This window comes from Atta colombica, unplaced genomic scaffold (assembly GCF_001594045.1).
Source record: "Atta colombica isolate Treedump-2 unplaced genomic scaffold, Acol1.0 scaffold293, whole genome shotgun sequence".
NCBI lineage: Eukaryota > Metazoa > Arthropoda > Insecta > Hymenoptera > Formicidae > Atta > Atta colombica.
The window spans coordinates 565,374-581,994 of NW_017259396.1; the positions used below are offsets into that span (position 1 = coordinate 565,374).

General features: G+C 33.1%; 2 protein-coding genes across 3 annotated transcripts in view; both read left to right on the forward strand.

The window, feature by feature from the left end:
• The window catches only part of LOC108690038 (cell division cycle protein 16 homolog), a 3,266-nt gene extending 921 nt beyond the window's left edge, over window positions 1–2,345 (forward strand). The window contains exons 4-10 of the mRNA XM_018197105.1: window positions 8–167; window positions 250–502; window positions 579–658; window positions 757–846; window positions 1,002–1,311; window positions 1,434–1,789; window positions 2,032–2,345. Coding sequence (XP_018052594.1) covers window positions 8–167; window positions 250–502; window positions 579–658; window positions 757–846; window positions 1,002–1,311; window positions 1,434–1,789; window positions 2,032–2,345 — 1,563 coding nt within the window. The remainder of the gene's footprint in view (window positions 1–7; window positions 168–249; window positions 503–578; window positions 659–756; window positions 847–1,001; window positions 1,312–1,433; window positions 1,790–2,031) is intronic.
• Window positions 2,346–3,765: 1,420 nt separating this feature from the next.
• LOC108690040 (cytoplasmic polyadenylation element-binding protein 1-B) lies at window positions 3,766–14,227 on the forward strand. Of its 2 annotated transcripts, none has more exons than XM_018197107.1 (12): window positions 3,766–3,965; window positions 6,940–7,258; window positions 8,472–8,617; window positions 10,309–10,571; window positions 11,472–11,601; window positions 11,692–12,016; window positions 12,468–12,697; window positions 12,805–12,897; window positions 12,972–13,137; window positions 13,287–13,414; window positions 13,491–13,571; window positions 13,776–14,227. In XM_018197107.1, the coding sequence occupies exons 1-12, from the start codon at window positions 3,945–3,947 to the stop codon at window positions 13,944–13,946; spliced, it is 2,073 nt and encodes a 690-aa protein (XP_018052596.1). In that variant the 5' UTR covers window positions 3,766–3,944; the 3' UTR covers window positions 13,947–14,227. The 2 variants fall into 2 exon arrangements, with proteins under 2 accessions (XP_018052596.1, XP_018052597.1); XM_018197108.1 differs by lacking the exon at window positions 3,766–3,965 and adding an exon at window positions 5,950–5,995.
• Window positions 14,228–16,621: the final 2,394 nt, after the last annotated feature.

A 16,621-nucleotide genomic window follows, 5' to 3' on the forward strand; every position in this document is an offset into this window, starting at 1 on the left:
TTTACAGGTTCAGAGTTCAATATTATATGTGAAAGGAAGAGTATATGAAGCTATGGATAATAGAGCGGTTGCGACAGAGTGTTATAAGCAAGCCTTACAATGCGATGTTTATTCATATGAAGCATTTGAAGCCTTGGTACAAAATCAGATGCTTTCAGCTTCTGAAGGTATATTAATTCTATGAGATACAATATAATTTTCTTATATAAATTTTATATTGTTCTTATATAATTTGTATTATTAACTTAGAACGGGAACTATTAGAATCCTTACCATTCGCTGAACAATGTACGGAAGGCGAAGCAGAACTCTTGCGACTGTTATACGATAGCAAACTAAAGAAATATCAAGATCCGAACAAAAAGCAGTCATTAAGTAAATGTAACATAATGGGCATTTGTCTCACTAATAGATTAGCAAATAATTTGGACATGGAAGTCGCAAAAGCTGAAAAATTATATTATAATTGTGACTATCATCAATGTTTTTCTCTTACGGAGAAGTAAGTAGCATGTCTATTAAAATATTATTCTCATTCCATAAGAAACAAAATATAACGTGATATTTTTAATCCTCAGAATCTTGAAAAAAGATCCATATCACAATTCCTGTCTTCCAGTGCACATTGCCTGTTTAGTTGAACTTAAAAAAACTAATGGTAAATTTACAATTTTGTTGCAATAAATGAACGATATTAGAACTCGATGTTAACAGTTAACAGAATAGTTAATGAAATTAACAAAAACTTTTCTCTAGCTCTGTTTTATCTGGCGCATAGATTAGTTGATTTATATCCGGAAATGGCCTTAGCATGGTTTGCGGTTGGATGTTATTATTACACCATAGGTAAGTGATTACTATTTAAATAATTCTTAAACATAATTAGTAATAGTAATAGTATAAAAATGTTAAATTCACAGATTGTGAAGATTTGTGATAGGTTTACAAATAAAAAAAATTGTTTGAAATTATTTAATAGTATTTAATTTGCTGTACTGCAGGCAAAAGCGACCAAGCAAGAAGATACTTGGCAAAGGCTACTGTCTTGGACAGATTGTTTGGTCCTGCTTGGTTAGCATACGGACATTCCTTTGCAGTTGAAAATGAACACGATCAAGCTATGGCTGCTTATTTTAAAGCGTCACAATTAATGAAAGGTTGTCATCTTCCACTTTTATATATTGGATTAGAATGCGGTTTGACGAATAATCTAAAACTGGCTGACAAGTTCTTTCAACAAGCTCAAGGAATAGCACCAAACGATCCATTTGTGATACATGAAATGGGTGTTATATGCTTTTATAATTTAGAGTAAGTATTATCTTGATATTAAATTTTCTTCTACATTTACATATATTTAAAAAATAAAGATTATAAATCTTTGCTGTAATTTATCAATAAATTATCACGAAAATTATTCTTGTTAAATACAGTTACAAAAATGCAGAACGATTATTTAAGGAAGCTATGAAAAGCATTCAAGGCGACCTAAGGAATGTGATTCTGCCTAGTAAATGGGAAGCCCTATTGAATAATCTGGGCCACACTTGTAGAAAAATGAAAAAATATGACGAGGCACTAGAATATCATCAACAAGCGCTAGTCTTAGATCCTCTAAATCCTTCGACTTATTCATCGATCGGATTTATTCATGCATTAATGGGTAATATTCAAGAGGCAGTGGATGCTTTCCATAGAGCGCTCGGTCTTAGAAGAGACGATACATTTACCGCAACCATGTTAGGTTACGTCATGCAACAGCTGATTGATGAGGCGCCCCCATATCCTGGTATATACACATTTGAATCGATGTTACAAACAGGATATGTTAAAAAAGGATTATAAAATAATATAAAAAAAAGTCAGTTGCATAACAAATTTATTTTCAAATTCACATTGTTACACATCATTAGGAAAAATTAATTAAAAAAATTTTGCTTCTGAAAAAAACTGTCCGTTTTGCAATGATTGATTTAATTTTTATGCATTCTAAATTTATACTTAAAATTATGTAATTTCTTAATTTTTTAGATGCACCTACGGAGATACCGAAATATAAATCTGTGGAGAATGAAAGATTGCCTGAAGATAGTGAAGTTAGACTGTCCGTAGAAAATTCTAGTAACTTGGGCAGTTCGAGTGATCAAAATATCGATAAATTAAGAGTAAATCTATTCTCTGGGAGCTGGGGGGAGAATTCCGGCAAAGGGGAAGCCAGTACACTGGAAACCAGTAAGCTGACAGAACAACAAACGCGAGATGTATTAGTAGTTAATTACTCGAACGGTGATAGTTCCGAAGTTGAAATGTTAGATTCTTCGACTGCACATATAGAATATAATTAAGTAATAAAATTTTTTTTTATGGCAATAAAAATAACTGATTTTCTCATATTAAACAAAACAATAGCTTCATTTAAAAGATATTCAGTCTTAAATAGATATTCAATGTAGCAAAATAATTGTAAATAGCATGTATATATCTTCTTTTCTATATATACTCTAATTTTGATACATCTTATAAAGTGGCAAGATGCTATCGTTGGTGTCTGTAACAAATTTGTTGGCTTGAAAAATAAAGAATGTGAAGACGATTTTAATCACTTCAAGAATCAACTGTAATTTGTTTTTAGAAAAGGCATTTTTCTTACATATTTTATTTTGACTATGTTCGCTCACACGCTTTAGCGTCGTTTCATGTCCTTGTTGTTTATTAAATATTAAACAAGGACAAATAATACTCATAAGTGCTGTAAGCGTCAAAGCGAACACAATCTTCTCAAATGGGCTTTAAACTTTCGTTTTTGTTCTAAATTTCTTTTATTTTACAAAAGAGGTGATAAAAAAACGCGTAATTCTCGAAGTGTGTAGCAAAAAAGAAAAAGAGAGGATGCGAACGCGCAGAAGAAAGATAAAGCATTTATTAACCCTTAATACACATGATTTTCCGGTCCTTTACTACACACTATGGATCATTCGTGTCTTAAGTTAATTTTCATCACTAACAAATGTCATCACTAAAAAATTATTAAGTGATTTTTATAATTACTTTAACATCTCAGAAAGTATTTATAAGATCATATATTTAAAAAATTGTATATAAACTATATACAGATGTTTTAACAAATTATAACTTCATGATCTTAGACTTCGAAGAAAAGAAATGAACAGGACACGAATGACGCAATCGTGTGTAGTTAAAATCAGAGTTAATATTTGAGGACAAGCTTCTAAGGCTAAAGTCTCATGAAGTGTATTTATCGTATATCGCGTAACCCCGTAACCAATCAGAAACGATCCGCTGTTGTGGTTCGTGTTTTATTGATTACTGATTGGCGATACGTGGCAAATATGTCTCATGGGACTTCACCCTATGCCTTATAAACTTCACCCTACAATAAAAAGAAAGAAAATAAATTTAGAAAAATAGATTTTAAAAAAACGGCAAAAAACAGCCGAGTGAAAGGAGAGAAAAGAGTAAAAATCTAATCGAACTCGCGGTGGGATAGGTAATATAAATATAATGTGAGAGAGTGGATATTCCGTTTCCGCTGTCGTGTGTCATCGGCAATAAGTCAGAAAACAAAAACGAGCCTCATTTATCCGAGGGAAACGGCGAGCGGGCAGCGGCGGACGTCACGAGTATTCGCGTGGCCCGTTAAAGACCTCCCACCGCGCTCTCTTCAATCCCGAGAATCCACCCCTCGCCGCCGCCGTCGTCGCCCGTCGGTCCATCGTCACTTGCACGTAACTTCTCGTGGAGCGCGCAGCGTGAAGTCTACCGCTTAATCGTGCGTTGTTGTTAGTGGCGGACGAGATCGAGTCGGCTCCTACTCGCTCGTGTCCCTCGAGACCGTGCGGGAGCGAGCCGCATCGAGGTGACTTTACAATCTCTACATCATTGCATCCTTGAAGTTTCCTTGCGACGGGACACTCTCTGCGGCTATGCCCACGCTGATGCAACCGGTAAGTCTCGTCTTACGATATCCGCGATTATCACGCAAGGGTGGAAGGACGCAAGATTGGCTAATTAGCTACGCGAATTAATGCCGGCGACTCTAAGGATTCGGCATCGCCCGAGTTTCAGGGAGATTCACGCATTTTCTCGTGATTCTAGTTGGATTTCAATTAGATCCATTTATACTTTATATCGTGCGAAAGTATATGAATATTAATATATTATTCAGTTTGTATGATGTAGACTAGAAAGTATACTAAAGATGGAAAGAGGAAGGAGAATTGACAAAGTCATGATATTTTTAGACATCAGAAATGGAAAAGAAGTTTCCAGATTCCATGCTCGACGATCCTAGTATCGCTATTTTTCTGTTCCTCTTCCCTGGCGATCCCAATCGGCCACCTTACCGATCCTGGGTTCTTAATAGGCGAGGAATGTTCCGGTTTGTTAACTTGCCGACGACATACCAATCACAAAGGAATGTATGTCCTGCGCTACGTGAAACGTAAATAAACACGGCCGATATGCCGTATCCGTGGTATATACGTGAACACGCGAGAATTCCTGAGCAAATGGATTTGTAACACGCCATCTGAGACTCCTCTCCAACGTAGATTCGCACCCTCAGCCCACGCGCGTGGAAGGGTGACCTGTGACCCTTGGGGGTGACGAGGCCGCACGATGAGAATCCGGGTTGGTCGCGGCCAGTCGACCCCTTCCCCCTCCCTTTCTTCCCCTCCGGGGATTGAGACCCGCAATCGTGAGGCTTTTGATGGTAAACACGTGCTCCACATTACGATACACCTCGGACGAATTCCCCGAAATTCCGATTGCTCGGGAATGTGGCGAATTATCCGAGTTTCGCGTAAATCTCTGGGATTTAATTCTTGAAAGGTATTTCTCTACGAGAAATTACGTTCTAAATTTCTTGGAATGAAATCCCTTTCCAAAAAAATAAAAATACTACTATTATTGAAAAAAGTGAAAATATTTGCGCTCTTGAAATAAGAATGGCAGAATTAATTTCATTCTTTTGAAGTGAGATTTTATTCTTTTGGAGTGAGATTCACTTAGAAGAAATGAAATTCCACTCCAAAAAAAAGAGTGAAAATTTGCTACTCTTATTTGTGAGTAAAAATATTTTTCATTCTTTTAGAGTGAGATTTTATTCCAAGAAATTTATAGAGAGTAGAGAAATCTATAATATACATAACATATACTATGATATTTAATACTTAATTACCTCGACAAAAATGAGGAATTATATTTATATTTACATATTGTATTAGAATTTTTTAATTTGTGAGGAAGATACCCCCGTTTCTATCACTGTACATTAACTTTAATCTCGGTTTAATTTACTCTTCATCTTTTTCTAATTTTTAGAACTTAGGAAAAAGTGAAGAGTTAATTGAACCAAGATTAAAATTGAACTATCATATTGTTTGTAAATTGAACTTGATAATGGGCTTAGTAGAAATTAGTGAAGAAAAGTCGAAACGTATCCTATAATTTTCTCTCTTTTTTCTTTAGGGATATATATATATTACAGTGAAATGAATATTCTCTCTCTCCCCCCCCCCTCTTCCCATTCCTCTTCTTCCCTCTCCTTTCCTCCCCTCTCCTTCTTTCTTTCTCTTTTTCTTTTGCTTTCTCTTTTAATTATACGTTTCTGCTATCGCAATGATAACTCTAAATTAGATCCTAAATTAAATAAGTACGCCGGCAGAAGAATTAGTTTCCCGGACAAAACGGATTTTGTGGACAACACAACAAAAGATTGATCGAGCTGATGATCTAGTTACCCGTGACGATTCGACATTCGAAAACTAAAATTCCGGGAAATGCTACGGAATGTGTTTTCCGGCGGTTCCCTCCTAAAGAATTTTTGTTTTTTTTTTTTCGCGAATTCCATAAACGTACCACGCCACGCCGGCGTCCTTCAAAAGGAAGGCGCTCTGTTTTCGATTTCGTTCACGCCGCGCAGTCTATCGGCGTCGCTCGTATAGTTCGCGTATGATAGAGGAAGATCCGTTAGGTATGTACATCGGATTTCTAAAATAAAACACTGATTTCTTCGTTAATAGGAGGTTTTTACAATAATGTGAATTCAGATTACGGTGAACGCTAAAATCATGTTATCCTTTTCTTAATTAGTTGAAGAAGATAACCTGACCTTTCACCGTATCTGGATAAACGGTATTGCAAAAATTCCCTAATTACGAGCCTTTCGGAAAAGAGACGAGCTACTAAGAACACCGTGATACTCTGATATAAGTAGTGTTCGAAATATATTACATCTGTTTATAAATTATAAGTAGACCTATATCATATTGCTTGTAATTACTTATGTACATCAATTGTGTGTAATTTGAGATATTTGCTCATACCTAATGAAAGCGGGAATCTGCAAGACGCCGAGAGTTGGGAAACCGGATAGTTTTTTGAATTATCTAAACAATTGAGTTCGGAAAGGACAAATGAAGGAATTTGAAAAAAGCATACTTTTATAAGAATCCAGTTTTCAATGTGAAGCACCGTGGAATTCCGCTTTCGTAAAAGGGAATTTGATATCACGCGCGTCGAACTACGATGAATTACTTACTTTCACGGAGAAATCAGCTTTACGCGTATTCAATTTCCATTCACGTACTCGGCTTACAGCACAGTTGAAAATTTGTACGATGAAAAATTAAACACTCGTTGCCCAATTATGATTCACACGTGAATGAAAGCTCGCTAAAGATCCTCCATTTTAATAAGTTTTGTGTGAAAGTTATACATTTTTGTCCTCCCCTGACCGAATATGGTTCTACGCCATGAGGACATCATGACCTTATTTGTCACTCATAAGTAATAAATGAAGACATGATGATATCCTGTGATATCCTTATGATTCTGTGTTTTATGTAGGAATATTTGATAGAATATTATTCGGGTTATGCGGGACAGTAACTACTAAAATAAACATCGATTTTACAGTCAGACATCACACTAGTGAACGACGAGAGCGACGAGACGGACATCGGATTCGACCAAGGCATACCGATGCTTCATCAGGATTCGCTGCACCATCAGGATGCAACACAAAACCGAGAGCGCAGCAAGCTGCTGCTGCGTAAACTAAGTCAGACCCGTGAGCGAGAACGAGGCAAAGAACGCGAACAGGAGCGTGAGAGATTGCATCAGTTGCAATCGATTAACAATCTGCTGCTCGATTTGCCAACGCCGCCGTCGCCATCGCATCTTCCAAATTTTTCGCAGGACACCTCCCAGTCGGACAAGAACATCAGCACCGATGGTAAAACGGAATGCTTTTTGTTCCAATCTCGAGATGTACTTGAATTGGGTTAGCTCCAGTTAAAGTCAATTTGTCGATGATAAAGTAAAATTATCAAGAATTTTAAAAATTCTCTGAGAAATTAAAATTGATATTCATAGTCCGTTCCTATTTAAAGACTCTTAAAATATTAAAATGATTCTTTGATTGGTTTAACATTTAGGTTTTAATTTGTAACTGAAACATATTCTGATGACCCTTGAATTTTTCCTAATTTTTAAGTAGTAGATTTAGAATAATTTTATTTTACACAATCTTATTTTTTATAGTTTCAAACTTAATTTTTTTAAAACGTAATAAAATTAATGAAAATTTTAATTTTAATCCTAAGAGCTTATATTCCTTTAACATAAAAAATATATTTTTGTTATGCGTTAATATATAAGAACCAGTTGTGAATATCGTTCTAAAAATAATTTTTAAAAATCTAGACTTCAAAGAATTTTTTGAGCCTCTCGGTTCTTTATCTCGCACATTTTTTTCATTTTTCTTTATGTGATTATAATGTGATAAGGACTGTTGCATCCACTTCGTACCACCCAGCAAACGAAAATAGATTGAAATGGATTAGAAATTTTCAATCCATCTGAATCCATATTTTAAATCCATAAAAATGAATTGGATTCCATATAAAAAAAAATTATGCATGTGAAAGTTTAAATAAATTAATGTAGTAATTAATTATGAAATTCTATAGTCATTATTTTAAAATTTTTATACAAAAAATACGCTAGTATAATAAAGGAAACGTATTAATATAAAATATGCATAAAAGTGATTAATTTATTAATTAAAAATAAAAAATTTACATATGTAACATTTATTGTACATATTTATGTAGTTCTCTTTATATTTCTTTTAAATGTTTCTTTTAAATTTCTATTAAATGAAATAGAATTCATAATATATTTTTACGGTTCAACTTTTTTTTAACTTGAAAAAGATTCATTTTAACATTTATGAATCCATATTTCTGAAAATCTGAATCCATTTTAATCCATTTCAATCCATTCTCGTTTAAGCAGTAATCATAAGACGTATTGTAAGAATTAGCTAATTACAGTCAAGAATTATCAAAAATATTCAGCTCTGATTAGCTAATTTTTATAATACATTTTACGGTTACGTTTTACGAAACATGTGTGCAATGGCCCTAATGATTTTTTTCCTACAGGTGACAGTGCAATCTCTGATATGTTCGGACTGGGCTTGCCTCGAGGATCTCTGATGGGAAATCAATCGACGATCGGTTCTTCAAGCTATCGTAACTACAATCAATACAGCAGTTATGACCAAACGCAAGGATCTTTACAACACGAGGTAAATTATAAGATGGATCTATGAGATTTTTGTTTCAATGTAAGAAATGTAACTTCGGATTCTTAATGAAAATACTAAAATTAATGAGAAGTTTATTTTTATTATGACGAATATTTGAGTGATACTTTAATTGAGGACATAGAAAACTATATGATCAAGATATTTAATACGGTTTTTATTACACTTTATTACAACTTGATAATAATAATATTAGAGTAGGTGGATCAGTAGGAGTCAATACGATGCTGTCGCTTCGTGATAAGGTTCATTACCATTAAGAATACAAAAACAATGTAGTATAAAAATCTCGTGAGGTGATCCTAAGCTGAAATGATACAATTTAATTGACAGAAGATGATGCAATTTAATTATATCGAGAAAAATAAATTATAAGATTATTTATAAATTAATAAATAAACATTTTTTGCGTATTTCCAAATAAATTTTTACTCATTTCCCAAATAAAATTTTACTCATTGCAAACTAAAAGTTCTCGTATGAGAAAGAAATGTATTGTATATATTTGCTTAATTTTATATTATTTTATTGTATTTTATTTCACATTAGTAATATCTTACGGAAAATTATACTGCTACTCTGACACTATTATTACTACCCCGAAATTGCTTCCCACTGTGAAATAAGAATATATCCGATTCTACAACGGTTTGATAAAAAAATGCGATAACTTTGGTAAATTGTAAATTTTACGTGGAGAATGTCAATAAAGATGATAAACGCAACATAAAGCATACTGCTAGAGGCATTTACTCGGCGGTGCAATAATCTGAACAATGAACATTCTTATTGGAATAACTCCAACTACCTTATTCCATCTCTTTTTCCGATTCCAGCACTTAACAGTTAATGTTTGTATTATACTGTATTATGTATTACATGGATATTACAAAATTACTATGTTTCCTTTCAATGATTTATTTCGTGATAGTCCGCAACTGATTTTTTTTTAAATAGGAATTTTATCTGTCATTCATTACTTTTCTGATTATGATGTATTACAGCAAATATTTGAATATATCAAAAAACAAATACTTCATGTATCAAAGAAAAAAAAGAGTTTTACTTATAATAGATTTTTAATAAAGAATTTGAGTTAAGTGTAATGACCTAAATAAAATGTATGGCGCGCTAAGCAATCCCGATGGTCGATCGAGAATTCATTGCTCCGAGCCAAACGGCTCTATTAGAATGCATGTCGTCTCGCCTTCCCTTAATCCGAGCCGACGCAAAGTTGTTACCATTTCAAAAGATCGCACTCTCTTCGCACTCTCGCACTGTCGCGTAATATTGCGTTTCAATTTGGATGTGTTCCAAGTACTCTGAAACACATGTGCGCGGAGAATATTCCTCGTCTCTTCTTATTATCTCTTCGAAATGCAAATTTTGGCATGCTGCTTAACCAGATATGAAATTCTAAACGTGAAGAATTTATTTCTCTACGTCATTTCTCTACAAGATTAACATAGCATTAATTTTTGTATTCTTACGACGTCAAAATCTTTGAATACACGAAGATAATGTCAATTTTTCATCTTATAGTATTTACGAGAGAAGTACGATTTGTTTACGACAAATACAGGAGTCAAAAATTACTTTCGATAGCGACTTTTTATTCTATCGATATCGCGACTTGACCTCTATGTATAATTACGTATTATTTATGCACACAGTGTCGGAATCATGGTTTCTGCTCGAATACCTCAGGCCTGGATATTCCGAGCTCACCGAATTCAATGACCACTCCCGGCAGTCCGAGCACACCCGGTAGCTTCACTTCAGATCCTTACAGCTACTCGTCCACTGCCAGTACTAGCACAAATACGCCATCCTCACCAACCAATCGACCATCATTCCAATATCCGGGCTCTTCGGGCTCACCCACCGATTCGTCATATTTTGGCCGTCCTATACGAGGCTGCTCTACACCATACAGGTAAGAGACTCAGTGAACTGAGGACAAAAAAATCGCAAGAGCATCAAGTTTAATAACACAGTTCAACAAAAAATACTTTATTTAGAACCCTTTTTTGAGTTTTAAATAAAGTGTTTTTCGGATTTTTGTTCGAAAAAACGAATCCGGCCGTGGAATTTACTGAACATATCAGGTTTCCAAGAAAATTGAGATTAAATGTATGAAAAATGGTGTTTTTGGCCATATTTATCACTTTTTGCGGCCAAAATAATTTTTTTTTTAATTTTGTTTATGTCACTTTAAAATAGTAATCTTCTATCTACAAAATAAATTTATATTTATTACAATATGATTTTTTTCATATGCGTAATTAGCATATTATAAATTTTTAGATAAAAAATAGCGCTTTAAAGTAGCATAAATGAAATTGAAAAAAAATTTATTTTGGCTGCAAAAAAATTGTAAATATGATCAAAAATGCCAATTTTGACACATTTAATCTTAATTTTTTCGGAAACCTGACGTGTTAAGCCAGTTCCGCAGTCGGATTCGTTTTCAGCGAATAAAATCTATTGAAAAACACTTTGTTTATTTAGTTCTCCAAAAAAAAGTATTTTTGTTTACCATAATTATGTAATATAAAATAATTATGTAATATAAAATAAAACTTACAAAAATAAAATTTTTCTAAATATTTAAGTTAATATTGAATTTTAATTTGCAATAATGAACTTAAAAAAAGAATTTTAACATTTAGTACTTCTACACAAATTGACACATGTGTATTAATTCTATTCTATTAGCTATATTAATATCTAGAATTGATTGAATTAATTACACTATAAAATATTAAATTTTGATAGAATTATCGAATTCCAACATACTTTGTATATTCCACAAATAGTAATTTATTGGTACTAGTGATTGTGGTAGCCCAACATTGGAATTTTCTCATCTTCTGGGATGTAACGGCTCGCGTTCCAATTCACCGGCGGATTCTGAGACAAGTGGCATTGGTAGTGCGGATGGCTCTTTATCTGATATAATATTGGTGAGAAATTAAATACTCATACAAAAATATTTAATCGCTTAAATAATGTATTGTTCCCTAAGCATTACTGTCAAAAATGTTCATTTATAGAATTGTTTGTCGTTGAATTCTTCATCGAATTCTTGCTTCCCGCCGTCTCTGGACTCCATAATATCAAAGACAAACACGTGCCCGAACAATAGAACGGCGTTTGAGCGTATGGCTGTAAAAAAATACTTGTCATCTTTACAACAGAATTCAACGAGTCCGCATTATTACCAGCATCATCACGGACTCGGGCAAAATCGTAGTAATTTTCTCAATTCTCTTTTGAGCCATGAGAAAAATTGCTGTACCGGACTTGGAAATGCTGCGCGCAGATTGGCTCAACCAGTATCTCTCGATCGTGTAGCGAGGTCTCACCGAAATGCTGCTGGTATGTATCGTATATATGTATGGTATGCATGTGTGTGTGTGTGTGTGTGTGTGTGTGTGTGTGTGTGTGTGTGTGCGTGCGTGCGTGCGTGCGTGCGTGTGTGCGTGCGTGCGTGTGTGTGTGTAAAACTTTTGCAATTATCTCACATTATTGTAATTATTTATTAACTATACAATACAATAAGTTATCCAAATAATACAGGATTGCTGTAAATTTGCATCCATATTCTATATATTAATAAGAAATTTTTTTAATGAATTTGAAAACTTTTTTGATAAAAATATCGCAATATTGAGCTTTGAGTTTTAAACTGATAAATTTTTTATGAATAAAGTTTTTTGTTTTCAGTTTAAATCTTTAAGATTATTTTGTACAAAATTTTAGATTCTTAATTATTTTCGAATATATATTAAATGATTGATATCGGAACAAATTGATCTATTTATTTTAGCACATTGTTATCCAACATGTACATGGAGTGGTTTTCTACCTCAAAGCATCGAAGAGCCAGTTGCTTATTCTCCCAAAGTTTTTCTGGGAGGTGTACCATGGGATGTTACAGAAGCTATCTTAATTTCAACATTTAAACAATTCGGACCGGTGCGTGTAGAGTGGCCCGCAAAAGCACCGTCCGCTCAGCCAAAAGGATACGCTTATATTATATTTGAATCAGAGAAACAGGTGTATATTAATTCCATTTTTATTGAGTATTAATTTGATAATGAATATTTGTTATAGAAGATATAAATTATTGTCAGATAATATAATTGTATATAAACTACTTTCAGGTCAGGGCAATGTTGTCCTGTTGCACCCACGACATTACCAATGGAAAAAGATGGTATTACAAAATTATATCCAAGCGTTCAAAGCCGAAAGATGTATGTCAATAATGTCATGCATATATCCGGAATTGTATCATTACAATTGAACCTTGAATATTTTATTATTTTAGGTACAAGTAATTCCATGGATTCTCGAAAATAGCAACTACATCAAATCATCATCACAGAGACTCGATGCACACAAAACGGTATTTGTTGGTGCGCTACACGGAATGTTAACGGCCGCAGGATTAGCGAAAGTCATGGACGATCTTTTCCATGGAGTTATTTACGCAGGTAATTATTATTCACTTCTTGATTATTAAATATTTCATTTTTAATCTTATATTTTATTTTATATTATATAAATAATTTATGTACACGTATATATTTACTAAAAATTAATAAAATTTTACTTAAATTAATAAAAATAAATATTATCTTAGGTATAGACACGGATAAGTATAAGTATCCAATAGGATCCGGCCGTGTTACATTCAGTACGAAACAATCGTATTTTAAAGCGATCACCGCTTCCTTCATAGAAATTAAAACTGACAAATTTACAAAAAAGGTACGCTGGATAAAATTATATATTAATTAATATTATTACCTTAACATAAAACTCTCATTATATATTTCTATTACAGGTACAAGTGGATCCATACATCGAAGAATCGATATGCTCCGTATGCGTTGTGCAACAAGGACATTACTTCTGCCGTGATGTGGTATGAAAACAACTTAATTTTTGACTTTTCTATATTTTATATAGAATTCTAATTTCTATTTTTTATAAGTACTTTTGCTTTTGACATAATGTTATTTATGTTCATTATATTTATATGTTGATATTACATCTATAATTTTTTTTTCTACAACTCGCGTACCACTTTATATGTACCTATATTAAATTCTGTACGATTTATTTTCAGGCCTGCTTTCGATACTTTTGCCGCAGTTGTTGGCAATGGCAACACGCTGTGGACTCGATGTCACATCACACACCTCTGACACGGAACTCAAAGACGAATCAAGTAATAGGATTAAATCCGAATTTCGGAATAAACAACTGTCCCCGTATGTCAAATACGACTATGATCTAAAAGAGGCGACGCGTGAAGACATCTTATACATGTGCGGCCAGTAAAATTACTTTTTGTTCGTGCGCCAGTCGCCTCCCTCTTTTTGTTCCTTTTTGACTCTACCGGTTATAACCGACGTTGCGCCGCCTGACTTAGAACATCGGGTAACAGGGTGCAGACTTAATTTTTATCGCGTAGCCGCGGATAGCTTAGAATTAGTCCGACAATACGGGGACACGCTGATTCACACCGCCGATTGAGCTTGCGAACGCGCAACGATTGGTTCATTATCGTTACCGTGCGTGCGAAAGGACAAGATGAATATTGAAAATCATGTTTGTTCCAAAAAAAAAAAGTTCCTATTGCGAACGCAGTTTTTACTACGTTCGAGAAAAACGATATATTTTTATTTAGTACGTTCACTTAGAGAGACAGGTTCTCTTATCGATTTTTTTTTACCACTAAATATCGCCAAAACAGTAGATGCTAGGATTATGGCCGTGATCGTGCATTAGGAATACGCACATGTACACGTACGTGTATACACAGTTTTTTTCGTTAAGAGTCGTGAGAGTTGTGGCTTTCACAGTGACAATAATTTTTTACGCGAGACACGATAGGGCTCCGTTATAGCAATTTTGAGCTGGGCTCAATGAAAAACGTAGAATTCTCAGGAAATCTAATAGCATCGTCATCATCATGCGTTTATCGTGTTAAAGTATTACGCTTAATTATGTATTGTTACGATAATGCTATAGAAAAGATTATTCTGAAATGGCGAGATAATAATTATCCTGTAATTATTTGTCATTACTACATTGCGCGCGTAATCTGATAATAATGTGATATAACGAGAGACTTACCGAATGTACTGTACAACTCGCTAATCGTTCTTCCATTATGATACTTGTTAATGACGTTAAACATTGTTAATTTTACGTTAGATTACAATGTATCTCTACATTCGATTAGCGGTGTAACGTAAATATTGCGTTATTGACCGCGATCAACTGGATTTTTGTACTATTAGCCGAAGCGAGCGGCTGTCACAGATATTTCGCTCACATGGATTGTTTAACGGTTGACGAAATGGAGAAGTACATGGTCTACGATTCTGGCGCGGATTGTAGGGGAATTAAGTCGTTTTTATTTTTTTTTCTTTTTTTTTTCTTACTATGTACAATTGTGTTACACCTCTTCTTTAAATAAGGTTCATCCTTCACTCGCGTTTCTCCCGTTTTGATACAATTTTGTTGAATTAAAAGCCAGATTTTTGCAGATACTCGATGTCTGTTTTTATTTTTTATTTGCCATTCCATTTTCATATTTATCAATAAGTCGGCCTTGCCAGTGGTAAATGTTATTGAGACAACTCGTTTTAAATATGCGTTCTTAAAATTGAACATTTTATTTCCTTATCTATATCTTTTACAAACTATAATTTTAATTAATTAATAATTAATTAATAAAAATCAATTTGATCATAAGATTTAAAACGTAATCAAAGTAAATATTATTTTTATTTTAATCTTTTTATATTAATATGAAACCGAAAATATTTATTACGAAGTTTAAACAATCTTATAACAATCTTCTTTTTACTCAAATTTCACGTTATTAATTTGTTTATTTTTACGTTAAAGCAATATTTAGTTATTTAGAGTTTTATTGTTATGTATGCACACGCCCATTTATTTTAGCGGGAATGTCGATAGGATGTCGCTAAGATGTTAAGAAAACGTAATGCCAATAAATAAAATGAGGGCATTATATTTGGCCTATAATAAAAAAAAGTGCACAATATATTATAATAAAACTTACAAAAGAAATCTAATGTCCACTCGAGTGATAATAATGAATTTGCATGAGGCAATTAAATATGAAGCTAATATTCTCTGAGAAATATTTATGAATGATTATATATCCGATTAAATACATATATATTACTGTATATGGTTCACAAATGATAACGTTGCTACATATATAAGCAATTTTTGAAGAAAAGTGTTTTAAAGATTACAAAATACAAATATACTTTACATCTATTCAAATATATATACGTATATTCAAGGTGCTTCGGATATATTTCAAAGACATTTAATCTGTAAATTATTCTATACAACAATATTATTGAATCCAATTTCGACAAAGAGTTTTATAGGACAGAAATTTTAATTACCTATAGCATGCCGTTTGAAAAGGTTTCAATAAGTCGTGCCTTTTAATGTAATCTTCACAGATTTGTTTATATAGCAAAATAAATTATTTTTTAAGCTAAAACAGCTTACAGTGTGCATGCATAATGTTGAATTTTTAACGGAATTAGATCAAAAGATCTGCGCTCCATTGATTAGATTGGAATATATATAGTTTATTTAATTAAATATTTAGTAAAGAGAAATATTCTTTTTGAATAAATTAAATAAGATTGAAATAAAGAGAAATCTGATATAATATGTAATCGAGCATTGATTAGTTGTAAGCCATGATGGATCGTGGAGAGTCCAAAGTTTAACTTCAGTTTTAGTTCAGATGAAAAGTGCCTCTTTTAGCTTTTATTAATAATCTTCAGGAGTTAACAATAACACAATTATGTGTATATAACATATTAAACAAATTTTATGACACTACTATGCATAAATCAGAGAACTAATAATTCGAAAACAAAGCTTCATCTGAATATATATATATATATA